General features: G+C 42.5%; 1 protein-coding gene across 2 annotated transcripts in view; it reads right to left on the minus strand.

Annotated features, from left to right (window-relative positions):
* The window catches only part of TTC7A (tetratricopeptide repeat domain 7A), a 246883-nt gene that overhangs the window by 221330 nt on the left and 7115 nt on the right, over positions 1-18438 (minus strand). Inside the window, exons 4-8 of one of the 2 annotated variants that reach the window (XM_019549352.1) lie at positions 16299-16334; positions 15192-15355; positions 12920-13088; positions 3098-3228; positions 1033-1154 (exon numbers count right to left, since the gene is read on the minus strand). In XM_019549352.1, the coding sequence (XP_019404897.1) occupies positions 1033-1154; positions 3098-3228; positions 12920-13088; positions 15192-15355; positions 16299-16334 (622 nt within the window). Of the gene's footprint in view, positions 1-1032; positions 1155-3097; positions 3229-12129; positions 12189-12919; positions 13089-15191; positions 15356-16298; positions 16335-18438 lie in introns of those variants that run through there. The other variant, XM_019549351.1, reaches the window with a different exon arrangement.

Raw genomic sequence — 18438 nt, forward strand, 5'->3', positions numbered from 1 at the left:
GAGAAAGGTCCCTAAATTTACTCCAGGTTTTTGATTAAGATGTAAAATTTCAACCAAAAAGAAAAATATTACACAAAATCTTTTTTTTAAAATGGTTTTCATCAAGAAAAACCAACCCAAAACAAAAACAAAACATGTTTTGATGAAGAAAATACTTATCAGTCCTAGTACTTAGACCTGTGCAAACTTTAGCAGCTGATTCACTTGGGGAGAATAGAAATATAGTCTTGTTAAGATGCGGGTCTGGAGGAGACCTTGATCTTAAACCTGCTTCTCACCTGATACAAGGTAAATGACAAACTTCCCAGGCTGCAATCTCTATCAGTAAAAGGCTGATGACACCTATGCCTTGCAGTACCCAGAAGGGGAACTGTAAACATATATCTATGCATTCAAGATCAGAAAGCATGACCAGATCCCCAGAAAAAAGAGGGGTTTATATAGGTAATGTATTTTTATTGCTATGGACATGGGTTCATCCAACTGTTTTCCTCAGCTGAAGTTAACGCTGGATTTGCAGCTACCACAGTCATGCTTATCCTGTAGGAAAGCTCTTAGCTGTATATCTGTACTTCCTGGTTCACACAGATGAACTCCGCATTGCTACTGTCTCAGAATTATTCACTGCAAGCTTTAAATGTCTGATTTAAAGCTCACTGACATCAACAAGAGTTTCCAGTGATTTCATTTTGCTGTAAAGGAGGTCCTACATTTGATTTTGCAACAAGCACTCAACGTTGGCCTAATTCTTCTATATGCCTGTGTCCAGAGATCAGAAGTTTTGGTTCTTTCCTTTTTTATTTTGGTCTCAGTGTAAAGTATGGTGCCATGCTACCCTAAATAGAAGAACAGCAGCAAAATCAACACAGCCCAGAGTGGTTGCTATAATGCAGAGATAGGGAAAGCTGACATGGGTCATTCCAGTCAGCGAGTTACAGAAACTGCAGGGCAGCAGGCAGAGACATGTCAAAAGCTACTGTGCAGTAACATTCAGCATTAAATTGTTTGTATTAAATAGCTGCATCTACCTACCCTTTCTTTAAGTGAGCCACATATGCACTCTGTAGAGCTGCTTCCAGGAAATAAGGGAGTTCAAAGTCAGAGAAAGTCATGCTGCTGCCTTTTATACCTCTTGAATGTGTGTTGTTCAAGGCCTGAGAAGAGGAGAGAGGAAAAAAAAAAAGTTGTCTTGAATACAGAATAACTGTGCTAGCCTATTATCTGCTCACAAGTAAAAGAGAAAAGCTTTGAATCTCAGTAAATTCCAGATCTCTCTCATTTGATTTTCATATTGTCAGACAAATGCATCAGAAGTGGCTATTCAACGGCCACTCAAGGTCAATGAGAAACAAGTTTTGAGGCAATTTTTTAACAGTGATTAATCGACATTTTGGAATGTCAATGCCCATCAATGTTGCACCTACTCAGCTTAATGTAAAAGAAGAAAGTAAAGTAAATCCTGCAAAGCTGCAAAATTATTGTGCAAATCATGTACCCCAGACCTTGAAGGAAAACAATTCATGCATAATAATAATAATAATAATTTTGTCCAGAATAATATAACCGAAGTCTACAAATGTTTAAAAGGAGCAAGCCCAACTGAGTAGAGCACTGGATCCTTCCCCACACCCTTCACTCAAAACTCCTCTTCATTTTGCCTTACCAGAAGCTGGCTTCTCTGGTGCAGACATCAAATATGATCTTTCGGGCAAGAAATCTACTCTTTCAGATTTCATGGGTTGCCTGAGGTGAGTCAGGTAGTCTTCTGGGGCTTTTTTTTTTTTGGATCCAAAGCAGCTCCTGCACATACTAAAGTAACTAAGCCTAGCTTAGAGTCTCCTCTCTTTCCCTTTCTGGACCTAGGTAAATAACTAGGGTGGGAAGAGAGTGGAAGGCATTTATAATGTCCATTGTTGTCAGAGATGGCCCTATTGCAGGGGCAGTACTTAAAGATAAAAAGGAGGCCTGGATTTCTCTAGGAGAAAGTACTAAGCTAACTGAGAAATTAATACTGGTTCCTCCCCTCTCCCCCATCAACAAAGAAACTATCAAAGAGGAAATAAAAACAAAAATAATTTGCTAATAAAAAAAGGAAGTTTATTGAAAAAAAAATTCCACACTAGAACTACTCCTGCAAATGGGCATGAAGTAGGGAACCTGCAGTCTGTCAGGACAGCAGAAAGCCTGTGAACCAGCAGACAATTTAGTGGATCTGATGAATGGGAAGTGTCCACCATCCTTCCTGTCCTCGGTGCTGAGCATGAAGAGGAGCAGGGACGCATGTTGTATGGGTACAGAATAGCAAAAATTTTCAAGCTCAAGCACTTAAGGCATGTGTGTACTCACACAGAATGAAATGTTCTTAGGAGAACCCATAACATTTTTTGTAAAAGCAAGGGTTTAAAAATCTTAATATTTATGCCCTGGCCAAATTCCAATCAATTAATATCTTTTCACCTGCCTTGGTTACACTCATAGTTTCACTCAGAGAAGCTGAAGTGCTCTGGTTAATGTCACACTGGCAATTGTGTGCCATCACAGGATGAAGTGATCTGTTGTGCAACTTGTACATCAAATACAGATCTGATGTAAAGGGCCTTAAGGATCAATTAAGATGAAAGATATTATATAAATACATGTTTTTTTTATTTAGTAATGTCTCTCCTGCCTCCGCTTAGTACAACGATGTCTTGTCTGGTCCTTTTAACAGATAAATACTTGCTTTGCTCAGTACAGTTAACATCCAGAGCGTGATTCAAGGTTTCAAACAACTTTGTTGGGAGAAATCTAGTCATTACTGAATTAGGCATCACAATACTGCCCCTTCATTGAATTCAGTCACCTAGCATCAGCATTCAGTTACCCAGCAGAGGGAACCAAAAAGGGTGAAGAGTTGCTTATATCAAAATTGTTGTTGACAAAAACACAATGGTTGGGAGCCCTTCTAACATTCCTTCCCATCCATTAATCAGAAAGCATAAATTCTCTTTTCAGATTTGCAAAGCTTTCACTGATCACACCCCTGGAGCCTCATTAAAAGGAAAAGTTTTAAAAAAATAAAGCCGTAAGTGATGTTTAGTGCATATCTCTTCCTTACCTTCTCAAGTTCCTGCAAATACACTTGTGCAATAACGCATGCTGTCTCAAAACAAGAGATAACTTCCTCTTCTCTTTCACACAGGCGAGCCTGGGAGGCAATGGAATTAGGTGTACGCTCTAGCGACAGACCTGCAAGGTAAAAACACCTTCTTAAATATAGACACACTAATATTAAAGTTACTATACTCCATTTTCACAGTGCACATATTTATCAGCCAAAAGGAAATATTTAAGTATACATTTTTTTCTTTGCTTGAAATATTTTTTGGAAACAGTTGTAAAATAAACACTATACACATAAATAGGGTGACCATACAACCCGGTTTGGCTGGGACAGTCCCAGATTTCATAGGCCGGTCCCAGCTGGTTAGCGAAAATTAAAATGAGCATTCTGGGTGCAGGGCACAGCCTGGCAGGGAAGTGGAGCAATGCAGTGCACCAAGAAGCCTGCTGCTGCTGCCCACCTGCCTGGCACACCATGCCACTCCACCTCCATTGGTGCTGCTGACTTCGCTGTTGCCTTGGAAGTGGGCTTGGCAGTGTTCTGGCCTATCTAATAGAATGCCTGGGGGGGGTGTTTGGAGAGGAGGGGGCAGCATCCAAGATTTCCTTATGGTCACCCTACACAAAACGCACCGACTGGCTCATAGCCATTTCTTACAAGAGTAGTATCACGCACCCCCCTTGCACCTTTCTACTCCCCGAACACCATTCGGAGTAAGGAAGATATTAGTCTTACAGGACACATGGGTAAGCTGTTATATAAAAGATTAAGGCCACATTTCCAAGATGGCAACAAATTTTGGGTGCCTTTGCTTTTGGGTTCCTCCTAGGCATGCACCAACAGAGATTTTTGGGGCCGATACTAATATCCGATTTTTAAGGAAGCATATTGGCCGACGACGATCCAATGACGATCCCTAAAATCATCAAGTCCTCTGACTACTACCCACTGGTTGTGGTCCATGTGGGTACAAATGATGCATCCAAGGGCAAGCCAGATAACATCATGGAGGACTACAGGGCCTTGAGACACCAACTGAAGAAAATGGGAGCCCAGGTGGTATTTTCCTCCATTCTCCTGGTAAGTGGACAGGGTAGGCGTCATGAGGCCTGCACTGACGTGGTTAACCAGCGGCTTCGGAGCTGGTGCCATGAAGCAGGCTTTGGGATTTTTGACAATGACTCATGTTTTGTATGGAGGGCATGCTGGGGTGGGATGGGCTTCACCTCTCCCTGAAGGGCAGACATATCTTTTCCTCTAGGTTGGCTGATCTCATAGGGTGGGCTTTAAACTAGCTTCGCCGGGGGAAGAGGCTGCTTCAAGTGAAGAGGGTGCTCCACCATCACACAGGGTGACAAGAGGAAGGGAAGCCCAGGTAAGCATCAATGTCCTGGGAGTAGGGGGCCACAACTGTCCTAGGAGTGGGAGGGAGGCATGTGCACCCTCAGGAGGCCTCAAGTGCCTCTACACTAATGCTCGTAGTATGGGGAGTAAGCAGGAGGAACTGTGCCTCCTGATTGCAAGTAAGAACCCAGACTTAGTAGGGCTCACAGAAACCTGGTGGGACCCTACCTATGACTGGGCGGCAGGCATGTGGGGATACATCCTATATAGAAGAGACAGGACAGAGAGGAAAGGTGGGGGGGTTGCGCTGTATGTCAAAGAGCACTTCACATCATCAAGGATTAGATTCGGGGTAGAGAAGGGTCGAGCAGAGACACTATGGGTCAAACTACAAGGGGGGCATGGCGAAAGGGACCTTACGGTGGGTATCTACTACAGACCACCCAACCAGAGGGAAGAGCTGGACCAGGACTTCTCCAGTCAGCTTATGAAGGCAGTTAGGTCAACAGATGTTATTGTCATGGGTGACCTAAACTACCCAGACATTTGCTGGGAGGAGCAGACAGCCAGGTCTGACCGCTCACGTAGGTTCCTGGCTATATTACAGGACCTTCACCTTATCCAGGAAGTGCATAGCCCCACTAGGGGTAATGCCTTGCTGAACCTGGTCCTGGCCACAGGGGATGACCTGGTGAAGGGACTGCAGGTCCTTGACCACCTGGGCAATAGTGATCATCACCTGCTGGATTTCACCATCCAATGCAGGGTGTCAAGGGCTTACACCAAGGCTAATGCCCTTGACTTCAGAAGGGCCAACTTCAATGAGCTTAAGAGACTAGTGGGGGAGGCACTGAGGGCCCAGAAGGTAGAGAAGATGGGAGTCCACAAGGGACGGTCATACCTTAAGAGGGCGATCCTCCAGGCCCAAAGAATAACAGTCCCTAAGAGAAGCAAGGGGGGTAAGAGTGCTCAGAAATCTCCTTGGCTCAGCAAGGGCATTCAGCAATGCCTGAGGACTAAAAGGGAGGCATACAACTAGTGGAAGGGAGGAGCTATCACCAAGGAGAAGTACTCCTCCTCGGCCCGTGAGTGTAGGAGGGATATTAGGAAGGCCAAGGCAGAGATGGAACTCAGGTTAGCGTCCAGGATTAAGGACAACAAAAAGTCCTTTTTCAAGTACATTGGGAGCAAGAAGAGGGCACCAGGCAATGTAGGGCCCCTGCAAGATGCAAATGGTAATCTTGTGGCTATGCCAGACAAGCAAGCTGATATTTTTAACAGTTGCTTTGCCTCTGTTTTCTTGAACAGGGACCAGAACATCCCACCTACCAGCAGTAGGGACAATCTCAGGGATAGCTCTGTCAGGCCTAGGGTCAGGGCAGATGTAGTTGGGGATCTTCTGGAAGGGCTAGACATTTTTGCAGGTCCAGATGCCCTCTACCCGAGGGTGTTGATGGAACTGGCAGGGGTCATCGTAGAGTCCTTGGCCTGGCTGTATTAACATTTGTGGTCATCTGGCCAGGTGCCGGGGGATTGGAAACTGGCTAATGTGGTCCCAATTTTCAAGAAAGGGAGGAAGGAGGACCCAAATAAATATAGGCCTGTAAGCCTCACCTTGGTGCTCAGGAAGATCTTGGAGAGAATCATCAAGGAACGCACCTGTGGGGGAGCCTGCAGGGGAGATCATGCTCAGGGGCAATCAGCATGGGTTCATCAAAGGCAGGTCCTGCCTTATCAACCTGATTGTCTTTTATGACCAGGTAACTAAATCCTTGGATGGTGATGTCGTCATGGACATAGTTTTTCAAGACTTTAAGAAGGCCTTTGACAGAAGGCAGTTGGCATTGACTACAGGCTGCCTAGAAGGACTAGGCCAGCTGAGAAGATAATTTGTTGGCCACAGAAAGTTAAAAGGCTCCCAGGGAAAGGCTAAGTTAAAAGGCTATTCCTCGGTGTCTGAAAAAAGACCCAAGGTTGCGAGGGTTTGAAGCAGCTGCTAGCCTGGCTCCTCTCTTCCCAGTCTCTCACTCCCCCCACTGCCCCCCCAGCTCCCTTGCCTGGGAGCCTTTATCTTCCTGTGGCCAGCTAAGCATCTCTCTCAGATAGCCCAGTCCTCCTAGGCAGCCCATAATCACTCCCAACTGCCTGCAGCTGGGCTGTAGCCCTTGCAAGCCTGCAGAATACTACAGCCAAATGTGTGCAGTCTGCTAAAAGTCTCTGCTAGCCAGCCTGCTACAGCAGTATAAGGCAGCAGTTTGCAAGGCTATAGTTTTTCCTATTTTTATTTTTTTTAAGATAAACTCTGGGGGTTTTTTGGGGGTTTTTTTTAAGTCTAACCTCCTTGAACTATGCTGGAAGGGCTCAGGAGATGTGGATTGTGACCTCTTGCTCTTTAACTGAAGAGGAAGAGATGCTGAAGCTAAGGGATTTAAAAAGTTTTCCCTTTAACTGTACCAGAACAGTTATACACGATACACCCCTCCCCAGTCATATCACTATAAAAAGACTTATAACGGTATGGTTTATTCTGCTATCCAGCATAACCACTGCTATTTGAGGACTTTTCTTAATTTTCTCCCTATGACCATGGCACCATCCCTGAAAAAAACCAAAACTTTGTACTTGCATTATTATAAATATTATAATTTTTAAGCATAAGCCAGACCTGTAACTAAGACATCCTTTCTCCCAAATGTCCAATGAGATTTAAAATGTTTCTGCCAAACAAAAATGACAAATAAATCAAGTATTGCCAACAAAATCCCTCATCCCTCAGTTTTCCCTCATAGCGTAGGGCAAACTTGAAATGCTGTGCTGGGAGGGAGGGAAGGGAGCACCTGCGAATGAGCAGTTAATTGCTTAATTGGTGAGTCATCAGGCCACCTGCTGTTTTCCTCTGTAACCTCACAATTTAGAGGTACTAGTCCCCCTCCCCCTTCCTCCCTTCTGCCTGCCTGCCCTGCCACCTTTGGGTTCCTGCTGGGGCACTAACTGTTTTGCCTCCCCAGCCCCTTCTCTACCAGACTGTGACCCATCCCATGCTAAACAATAACTGGTAAACTAAAGGTTAAATGATTAATTATTTAACCTTTCACATTCCTAATTTAAGCCATGTGGACATACCTCTTCTCCTTTCCTGCACTGGGCCCCAAACAGGTTCTAGCCCCAGCCTGTTCTCTAAAGACAAACTCTTAAGATTTTTCACTTTCTCTAATCCAGGAACCATCATTCTGCCATTCTCCTGCCAGTGTTTGTCATGATGTTAACTGACAGCAGCAAGGCACAGGGAGTTAAGAGATTTGGTTGCTCTTTTTTTTTTTTTTTGGATTCCATCACTGACTTGCTTTCTAACATGGGTGTCAGACATGCGGCCCATGAAACCATATGATCTGGCCCGCAGGTACTGAATGTGGCCCAGCAAGGCCCAGCACAGGGCACGTGCTTCATGCTGAGCCCCAGCCAGCCAGCCCTGTGAGCTGACTCCAGCATGGCTCACTTCTGGGCTTGCTTGTCTGGCAGGGTGCAGCACACATCCTTGTGCCAGCCCCTGCTTCCCTTGCCCCTCACCCCCCAAGCTATGTGCAGCACTGGTTGCCCATGTGCCACCTGCAGTGCAAGCCATTAAGCACCACAGAGCTGTGTGCGCTGTATATGACCCAGCGGTCTGACATAGGAAGCACACTACACTATGCTGTGCCATACAGTCCTGTTTGCTGACTATGGTGAGCCCAGTGCAGCCTGCAGACTGGCCCAGCAATGCTCATCTGGCCTACAGAGCCAGATGCATTTGGCAGCCTTGCTTTATAAGCTTGGCCCAGTCATTGGACTTCCTCTTTCTTGATTTATCTACATATAAACCAAGGGCCTAATGGTACTTACTCTCCCTCTCTAAAGAGAACTGATGATGTCAAGACAATAAAGGTTATGTAAATGCAAACCATTACTGTCACCATAATTACCTATGGAGTGTAAGGAACCAAATGTTAGCCTCTGCAACAGGAACAACATGCTCCCAAGCAGATGATCTCCCATAATCCCACATTCTTGGCCATTTAAAAAGACCAAGAGAGAGGCAGGAAATATAAAAAAAAATCAGAAGTTTTTTTTTCTAAAACTAAGCTGAGGGTCAGAAGCCACATTGCTCACACTGTGTAAGCACTGACAGAGAGGTGTTTGGTGAAAGGTCTTTAGACACGAGCCTAATCTACACTACTAGCTTTTGTCATCATTCTCTTAGGAGTGCGGCCTTTAAACCATCTGGGATCCATGTTTAAGAAGCATTTAGCTCCTATTTAGATGCGAGTAATGACAGAAATACGAATCTAGGTTTACTGAAAGTCTAGGCAGAAGCTGACAAGATGCAGCAAGAGACTGGTGACTCAGTGCTACAAAATAGTTCTGAAAGCTAAAAGAATTTATCAGCTATCTTGTTCTAGACAGTAGATAGTGACTACACATCAGAAAGCAACACTAGAAACTGCTCTTTCCTTCCTTGGTGTGACTGGGCCTCAGAGCAACGCACACTGGAAGAAGATGACAACACAGGTGGCCAAGCATATCACAAGTGAAATGAGAATAAACTTGGCTTTTGATGCACTTGCTTGCTTAACCCTGTTTTCGCAACAGCAACAAGCAGAATCACTTTCACCATACAGCATGTGCAACATGGTAGAGGCTTCCAGAAATAAAAAGTTATACCAAATACATTCTTGCTGAAAAGAGAAACCTACTAGGTAATCAGAGAAAGAGTGTAAGGACTAGTCCTTGCTAAACTGAGAGGGAATTATGAAGAGTTGAGACCCTATCTGTTAAACAAGGCCTAGCATCACTTTCCTTCTGCTCCTTCCGTCTCGATGGATGTGGCCTTGGAAGCAGACAGCACATGTAGAGAGCTAATCTAAAAGTACCCTGACCCCTGTCATTACTCCTGTCACTGTTACACTACTCAAACCGCAGCATTTATAAACAACTTGAACACATTATTTCATATAGGTAAGTGCCCACTCAAGAATTTTGACACTGGTATTTTTTTTTCTGTGCATTTTTATAACCCCAGACACAACAGACCCAAGATCCGCATTGTATTGCAGTGGCAAGCTAATTAATTATAACACATTGAAAAGCCTCGGATGAGTTTTCCAGCACTTGGAACACTAAGCCTTAAATTTTCCTGATCCAGGTTGGCAGCAGCTCCTCCAAACTACCCAGTGGCAGCTCCAGGACAGGGCATGTGGTGCAGTTCCAGTTCCCACCATGTGTCCTGGGTTGGAGTCAGACCTGCCATCATGTGCCCTAGGCCACAGCGGTAGCTCTAGCGACTCTAGCTCTGGCATAAGACACATGGCATAGCATGGGGCAGCAGTGGGGCCAGCAGCCAAGGAAGTAAGGCCTCAGCAATGGCTACAAGCAAAATGGATGGAGAGTAACCAGGGCTACATCAGCCTTCACTCACCCTCCTGCCACATCCCCCAGCCATGTGCCTTAATTTCCACTGGCTTGCCAGGTTATAGCAGCTTCATGGGCTGGATCTGGCCCACAGGCTGTACTTCTGACATCTCTGGTCTAACTATATGGACAGACAGAAAAATTATCCAGACCAACCAATAGATTGTAACTGCTTAATGCCATAGGAATTAGAAACAAAACCCAGTAACTTCTCCCTGTTTTGTTTAGGGTGAACCTGTCTCACTATAACTTCCACTTATTGCAGGATAGAAACAGACATACAAAACAGTGCAGAACAGCTGACATGAAGTAAATGCCACTGCCCTTCTAATCTGGCTGCCTGTCCAAACCCTTGGAGTCTGCCATGCAGCACTGCACCATGCAATAATTTCCCAACCCAGAAACACCAGAATGCAAAAGGTCAGTTCTAGGAACAGCAGCAGTAACAAATCCATCAAAAGAAGCAGGGGCTTGAAGATTGCTGCGGAGTGCTTTCTTTGCATGAATACTGGGTAGATACCCAGACAAGGAAAACTATGGAAAGCTATTGAATGTACTTTTTTCTTTTATAATTTGAGTAAGAAATTAGAAGTAGAAGGCTAAAAGAAAACAAATCTTGATATCTAAGGGAATAAGTTCAAAGATATTTGAGAATTTATTTGCATCAAATCCTCAGTTTGGGCAATCTGAATAATTCCACTGATGTTGACTGTAACAACCTAAACCAGATGAAGACCTGGCCATTTGCATGCAGGAAGATTTCCAAATAGAGGAGAATATGAATCTACTGTACCTTTTTTAGGAACTTTGAGTTTCATTAAAAATATCCATAGTTCACCAGGCCTTGTAGTCAGAGCAGAAACCAACTGTTGCTTCACACTTTACATAGAGGACTCCACGGCTTTGTAAGCAAGTAAAGAAATTGGAAAAAGCTGTTGCTGTCTTATGACCAATGCCTTGCATTAAACTGTCTGTCTCCATCAAGAAGCAACTGCATTGGTTAGTGTGATGTAGGAAGACTACAGGGAGCCATAGAGCCAACTTTCTTTCCCAAACTGATTGGATGATTTCTGTCTTGCAGGTTTTGTTTTTGTCTTTTTTCTATTGAGACTTTTAGAGTGGGAATTTGAAAAGCTCAGAACAGGGGTTTTCAGCCTTTCCATGGTCACAGTATACACCAATACTTTTTTGAATGCAGTGGCACCCCCAGCTGAGAACCACTGTTGGCGATGCCTTGGCTTACCTGGAACTTCTCAGCTGGTTCTGCTTCTTCCAGATAAAACTGCCCTACACGCTTGTGACACAGCCAGCCAGGGAAGAAACACCCCTACTATGCTAGTCCTGGAAATAAAGGCATGGGTGAAAATGCCCATCCTCTTCTGTTTCTGGAAAGAGCATATAGGAACTGCACTAGGAAGGGCTACACAGCATGAGGCTGCTTGCTAGCTCCTTTAGGTTAATCAGAGAGCTCTAATAAAGGGCGAGTGTGCAGGGCAGATTTACCCGGCGACTGCTACTGCAGCACCCCTCATGAGCCCTTGCAACAGAACAGGGTGCTGTGGTAGCCCAGTTGAGAACCACAGGCTGGTAAATAAACTGGGAAAAGGTGGGAAACAAGGAATGTGAAAATGATATTGCTGCAATTCACATGTGTCTCAAATTCCAAACAAAAACATAGATCACTTTTATATGCAAATATGAAACAAAAAGCAAAACAAAAGGCCTGAGCCAGTAAATAGAGATAGCTCCACTTTCCACAGCCTTATCAAGAGATACGGCACTCAATTACTTGAGGCCCAGTAGAAACAGGGCATTTCCATCTCTTCATGTCCACCCACCACAACAACTTTTATAGTTATCCAGCCCCAGAGCTACTGCCCACTGTAGTCAGTGGAATGATTTAGTGAAGTTCAAAAGACTTTGGAATCTCCTGTCAGCTGTTCTTGGACGTTTGCTTCCTAACTTCCCTGTGCCTCTGCCACATCCTTCACTCCAAGCAAAAAGTGTTAATGCAAGTTACAGATAAATCAGTTGCAAGTAGAAGCTCACTACCACAGAAGGCTCATCCACTGCTCACAGAAAAGAAATCCAAAGCCAGCACAGCAGCACAAACAGGTTTTTGTTAAAAATGCAGAATGCATGACTGTGTGAGATCGTGAAACACATCCAAATTACTATCAACTTTAACAGCCCATTCAAACAGTGCTTGGGTTGGTTTAATTTTAATCTTTACATACCATTTGAGGGTATCTGATCATCACAGAGTTCTCATTCACCTAATAAGCTGGTGGACATGCTGAAAAGAGTAGAAAGCAGTAGATAGATAGCAATATTTAGCAACATTTATAAAAAGAATTGAAAGCAACTGAAGGAAAAGATAACTGGTCTTTTTCTTTCCACTCAATTACTGACTAGGGATTTTTTTTCCCCATTTACAAAAATTAAATGCAATTTTAAAGCTGTTTTCAATGAAGTCTCAAACAGTGCAAGATTTGTATAACTAAAAAAAAAAAGGGGGAGAGGAAAATAAAAGAAGAAACTGCCATTGTACATATGGTCTGATAGTATGTTCCATGCACTGCAGAAATACACTAACTGCTTTAAAAAGCAATTATTCTATTAGCCTACAGTTTAAAACTTGTCAAGATTGTGTTAATTACTTTATGCGAGTCATTCAAGGTTTGTATACAGGTCACTTCTTTCTAAGCATGTGCAGAGGCCCCCGCTGGTATTCTGACTTTGCCATAAAATTGAAGCACATGCTTAAATGCACTGCTGATTCATAGCCACAACCACTTCAAGAAGCCTTTATATGGTCTAACATTTTCAAACATCTTTTGCCAAGACAGCCAAGTTTAGAACATATGGACTAAAGCTCTGCAAAACATTTATTTTTACATTGACTACATACTATAGGAGAGGTTTTTCAAAAGCTTTTAGCACCAGTCTAACACTGCTCTCATTCAAATCAATGCTAAGGCTGCCTTTGAATTTAGCATAAACATAAGCATATTTACACTTTGTTACCTTTGATGACAAATGCTTCCGTCACCAGACGTAGCAGGTACAAGGGTTCATTTTCTATGGACATGTCATCAAGTCCTGCTCTAGCATACATGCTGACTGCATCTCTGTAAGATCCTTCCACATAATGGAGCTTCCCTAGAATCAGCATGGCTTCCGTCATATATTTAGGCTGAAAAATAAAGATATGGCTCTGGTTAGAGATATGGAGAGCAAAGCAATGCTATCTCAGAGCTAACTGAGTACTTGACAGGAAGCCAAAAATCAGGGCAGTTAGTCTCAATAGTGACACTTCCCTTGTAATTAACTCTCAAATGCTAAGGATGGGAGGGAGGTAATGGAAAAATATCCCAGTCTTATGCTCTTGCTTTTAAATATGCAATCAGTGACCAAAGTATCAACAATTGTTTTGTACCTGGAACATACAGCTAACAGGCACCAAAGTTGATGCCCCTCACATGGATGCAGCCTGCATTTCAATTGTATTAACACCCATGAAAAGGATATTGAAACTTACTGGGATATTGAAATTTGTCAGAAATGCCAATATTGTCTGCATTTTTCCCAGTGGAGGTCTACACCACCTGTGCCAAGGGCAAGACTACCAGTGGGCTGCTCCCAGTTATGTTCCACCCCAAGGGAGGTAAAGTTTCCTTTAAAACAGAAACTCAATTCCAACCTTCTTCCCCTATCCCACCTGGGGCTATCTAGTAGCTCTGCACCTCCTGAAGCCCACCACCCTAGACTGATGGGTGTGGGGAGACAGGGCCAAGGTTATACCTAAGTCCAAAAGGTAACAAAGGGGAGTGAGTGGGTGAGTGTTTGTGTTCTCTAATTCAAGCAGCTCTGACCCACAAAGTACGTGCAGGTCCCTATTCTCTATTCCACCCCCCTGGGGACAGGCTGAACACAAGGGCGGGCAGGCCCAAAAGATTGCCAGGCTAGATGGTGGCTATCATAAAAAATGATCTGGCAAAGAAATATTTGGGCTTTTGACCAATTTTACACTTTTGATGTACAAGCAAGACCTGCAAGGTTTGGGGTTATTTCTTTGCAGTTTCTAACACAAAAAAACAACCCAGGAAATCAAACTCTTGCCTATCTTCTTTGCCCAGAAAGACTTTAAAAACTAACAGATTATGGTATGGCAAGAAAGTGAAACTAAGAGCAAAAAATAAAAATAAAAAATTATATTGAGATTGCCCAGAACGGCTTTGTTCACATTTCATGCAAGTGTCTAACTAACAGGCAGGAGACAATGGCTTTGTTAAAGGTTCAATATCATCCCCACACACATACACAACTTAAAATTAAGGGCCGAGAAAGCTCCCAGCTGGCTTTCTAAGGAATCCAACAGCAAAATCAAAGAAACAATGAATATTCTTGATGTTTCTAAAATTAAAGAAGAGACCTTTCAGGCTTTCCATATTCAAGCAGGAAAAGGCTCACAAACCATTTTATATTTTAATAAATGCAGCACTGACTAGTATTGGGAGCCCATAGCTTAATAACAAGCTCATGATTAACAAACATGAACTGCATAACTGTGACCAATGACAAGACATTCCACAAATGCAAATTGCTACATCAGTTGGTACTGCGGTCAAAATGAGGAAGGGAACAAAATGGTTCCGTGTACAAATATGCAAAGAGCTGCATTCTGCACACAGCTCACCTAAAGTTAAAGAACACACACCCCTAAGCAGAACGGACTTAAGCCCCTGCTTCTACTCTACTGATTTCATGCTTCCAAGCTGGGTACCATTAGTAGCACCCAAAAGGTACTGGGAGGTTTTTGAAAATCTTAGCTCAAGTACCTATAAATGAATTGAAATAAATGCAAAGTAAACAGTACAGCTCTTTGCTTCACCTCACAGAATTAAACTCTTACAGAGTATAGCAAGTCCCACACTATAGACTAGTATAATTTTCAGTCCCCTGAAGGCAAGATACACAAGCAGAATATATCCAATACCTTACCAAATTCCTAAACCTCCAGCCAACTTATTTCAAATCACAAATAAAAAGCAGCTATAGATGTGCATTAGAAAATGAACAGAGTTTTTACATCAGCAGCAAAAAGTGATTTCTTCTGACTGAACATACTGCCAAGAGACAGCAAATGGTGCATTAGTGTTATTAATAAAGGAACACGGATTTGTGTTTGTGAAACAAGGACCTGGATGAATGATGCATAAGTTTTGTCTATCTTTTGAATTATCACACAACAGTAGCATCAATTTGGCAAAGATATATGTCTGCTTAGAGTACTTACTCGTAATTTTCCCCTGTTTAGAACACTGGTCAGATATTTTTTGGCTTCACTCATTTCTGGCTCGCTCTTTTCCATTAATGGAATGGAGTCCTTCACTTTGGCAAGATTTTCCTTTAAACACTGCTCCAGCAAGGCTTCTGCAAGTAGTAGATTCCCATAGTCCTCTGAAAGATATAGATCAACCAATAGGAAAAATAACTTAATGCTGTATTCCCATATACAGCAAGAGAGAAAGAACAAGCTACCACAGAGTAATTAACCTCTTCTTCTATATACATTTTCCTTAGATAAAAGAGTTCAAATGTAATGGACAACAACAGATGGAGCTACACAGTGTAATTCTGATGGGTCTTCTGGTTAATGGAAATGTTAGTTTTCTACCAAAGAGTGAAAAACTTTCCATTATATCTAGAGATTTCTTCAAAATTACTATAATCAAATGTTAAAAAGTCAGAATTTCCATTGCAAACATCTTTGTTATCATAGATTAATTGTATATGCTCAAATTTAGCCAAGCGATGAATTAGATGCTTAACTTTATGACTGTATAAACAAACATGTATTATATGCCTATGATGCTTTGCTAAATTCAGCACAGAACCATAAAAAAGATAGAAAAAGCACAAAGTCTGAGCCTTGGTTTACAAGAACTCAGAAAATGATTTTGTAAAAGCCACATACATGCAGTTAAAGTAAAAAAGTTTGGAATACAGACCTGAAAAATAATTCCTGAGCGTGAGTCTCATTGCTATATGAAGACCAACCCTATAAAATCTCATACATGAATAAGTCATTCTGCTGTCTTCAGTGGGGCTGTTCACCTAAGCCAACTGACTTATCAAATTGGGCCCATAATGAAAAAAGGACCACATCTACCTGAATTCAAGACAACATCAAATGTTAAGCTGACTCCCCAGGATTTAGATTCCACGTGTGGAAAATTATAAATTCATTACAATTTTCCATGTATAGAATCTAATTGTTGGAGGGTCATTAAATTCATAAAGTAGCAGCAGGAAGACAAGGGAACAGACCTTCTCCCTCTACCCACTTCTCCCCCTCCATGCCCATGCCTTCCACTTGCCTCCTCCATCCCCATCTCTGTACCTGCCTCCCTTGCCCCACCCATGCTTGTGCCTATCCCTCGGCTCCCCCTCACCCTCTTCACCCCTCCTTGCCACTTACTACGGGGCAGTCGGCAAGAAGAGCAGCCCCTGCCCAGCCCAACCAAAGAGAAGCAGCAGCGCCAGTTGTGGCTTCAGCTGGGTCAAGGCTGGAGCCAAAGCTGAAGGTAAGGCAGGCCACTGGAGGGAAGCAAGAGACTGATGATGGAAGGCAGGTGATGTAGGGGCTGGGTAGGCTGCACGGTCTCCCCCATGCTTCTCTCTGAACCACATTCTGTGTCCCCAGCCACTGGGTGGTTTCCTCTGCTACACAAACCACCCTTGGACCAGAGCAAGCAGCAGCTCAGCTGTGGCTTCAGCCCCAAGCTCCAAGCCAAGGCCAGAGGTGAGCCACTACCTGCCTCAAGCTAGTATTCAAATCCAAGATGAAGCTTTTAACCCGACTATGCTGGGGGAACATTTATCTGGTACTTAAGTAACTATGGTAAATGAAATTACTTGGGGAGCAAGCCTCAAACCCAGCATTTAAGGGCAGGCCTTGATATGGTCTACTACAGACATCAGACCCCATGCATGCAGTCCATGTACAGGTGAAATTTCAAAGCTAAGGAAACACTGGTACATGGGGCAGGGTGAAATAAAGATTTTTTAAAATAAATGTAAAGCACAGATTTTAAAAATTTATTTAAATTATAATTAAATTGTTTCTAAAAATAAACCAGCTTAAAGTGAAATTTGAATTTAATACAGATTAGGCTGTATAGATTTAGTATAATCTTTTAAAATAATTTACCACAGATAAAATAATATGTTGAGTCAATGAGCCTTTACTAAAAACTCTGGAGTTAAAGCCTGATTTTCTTATATACAAGAATGAAGGGGAAAACATCTAACTTTTGAGGTGAAGCTTCGTAGAGTGAAATTTAGTGGTTGACTACTTTGAGCTATTTATTCAGAACTGGCATATTCTGATGACCACCTATGAAGAAAATCTTGACAGCATTGATGGAAGTATCACAGCTAGAGTAGTCAAAGTTGTAGAAAAGGGAATGTAGAAGATATGCTGACTACAGTGAAACCTATTTCCATAGCCTTGGACAAACTGCAGAAAGATTGCTGCTGTATTACAGATGCTGCTGAAATTTGGGAAGAATTTCAAGAAACATTAAAGCAAGAAATACCAACAGCACAGTTAAACCACAGGCAGATGAATCAAGCGCTTACTCCATCTCATTTTCTTGCCAATTCTCTACACAAAGTACCAGGGTAAATGCCTAACTGCCGGAGAGGAAAATGCCGTTATGACATGAGCTTCTACTAATCACCAATCAGTCATGCCAACCATAATAAATGTCAGGGTCAGAGGTGAACCATTTAAGCAGTACATGTTTGCTGAGGATGTTTTAAAGAAAAGTCACACCACTGAACTAGTGGAAGTCGCTAACAAAGCACCTGGAACCAAAGTTTGTAAAGTGCTGAAGCAGCTTCTGCTAGCAGCATCCTCTTGTGCAGATGCAGAAAGAGTAGTTTCTTCACTTGGACTGTTTCATTCAAAGCTGAGAAATCAATCGAGAGTTGAAAAAGCTTGACAGCTTGTTTTTCTCTTCCAGACTATGAATAAAAAGGGGAGGAGGATAAGATTTAAGAGTTCTAAAATCTTGAAAGAAAAGGGATAATTTTTTCAAAACGACCTAGTAAAAAATGACCATCACATTCTAAAGACAGTTAAGCAAGTAGGAATTTAAGTTCAAATGAGTTTCATTAGGCATTTTAGAAAATTTGCCCCAGGTGACCTGAAATCATTGGTTTTAATTCACGATCCACAGTTCATGTGCCTAGTACTATAACAGTTAATGCTACTGTTTAGTAAATTAGTTAGTTGTAAATAAGCACCACATTTTTATTTTAAAAAAGTTTCTGTATCCAAAACATCAACAAGTTTGTTTAATAAATTTGAAGTGCTGATTGTATGTTTAAATTCAAATTACCTACTTCACAAAGCTTGATACAATACAAATATGAGCAAAAAGTTAATCATCTAGTGTATAAGAAATATATATTTCCCCATTTTATAGTACACCAAAATGTAGGATTTCCAGCAATCCAAAGATGTTAAGCTATAT

This window comes from Crocodylus porosus, unplaced genomic scaffold (assembly GCF_001723895.1).
Source record: "Crocodylus porosus isolate Cpor-Errol unplaced genomic scaffold, CroPor_comp1, whole genome shotgun sequence".
Classification (NCBI taxonomy): domain Eukaryota; kingdom Metazoa; phylum Chordata; order Crocodylia; family Crocodylidae; genus Crocodylus; species Crocodylus porosus.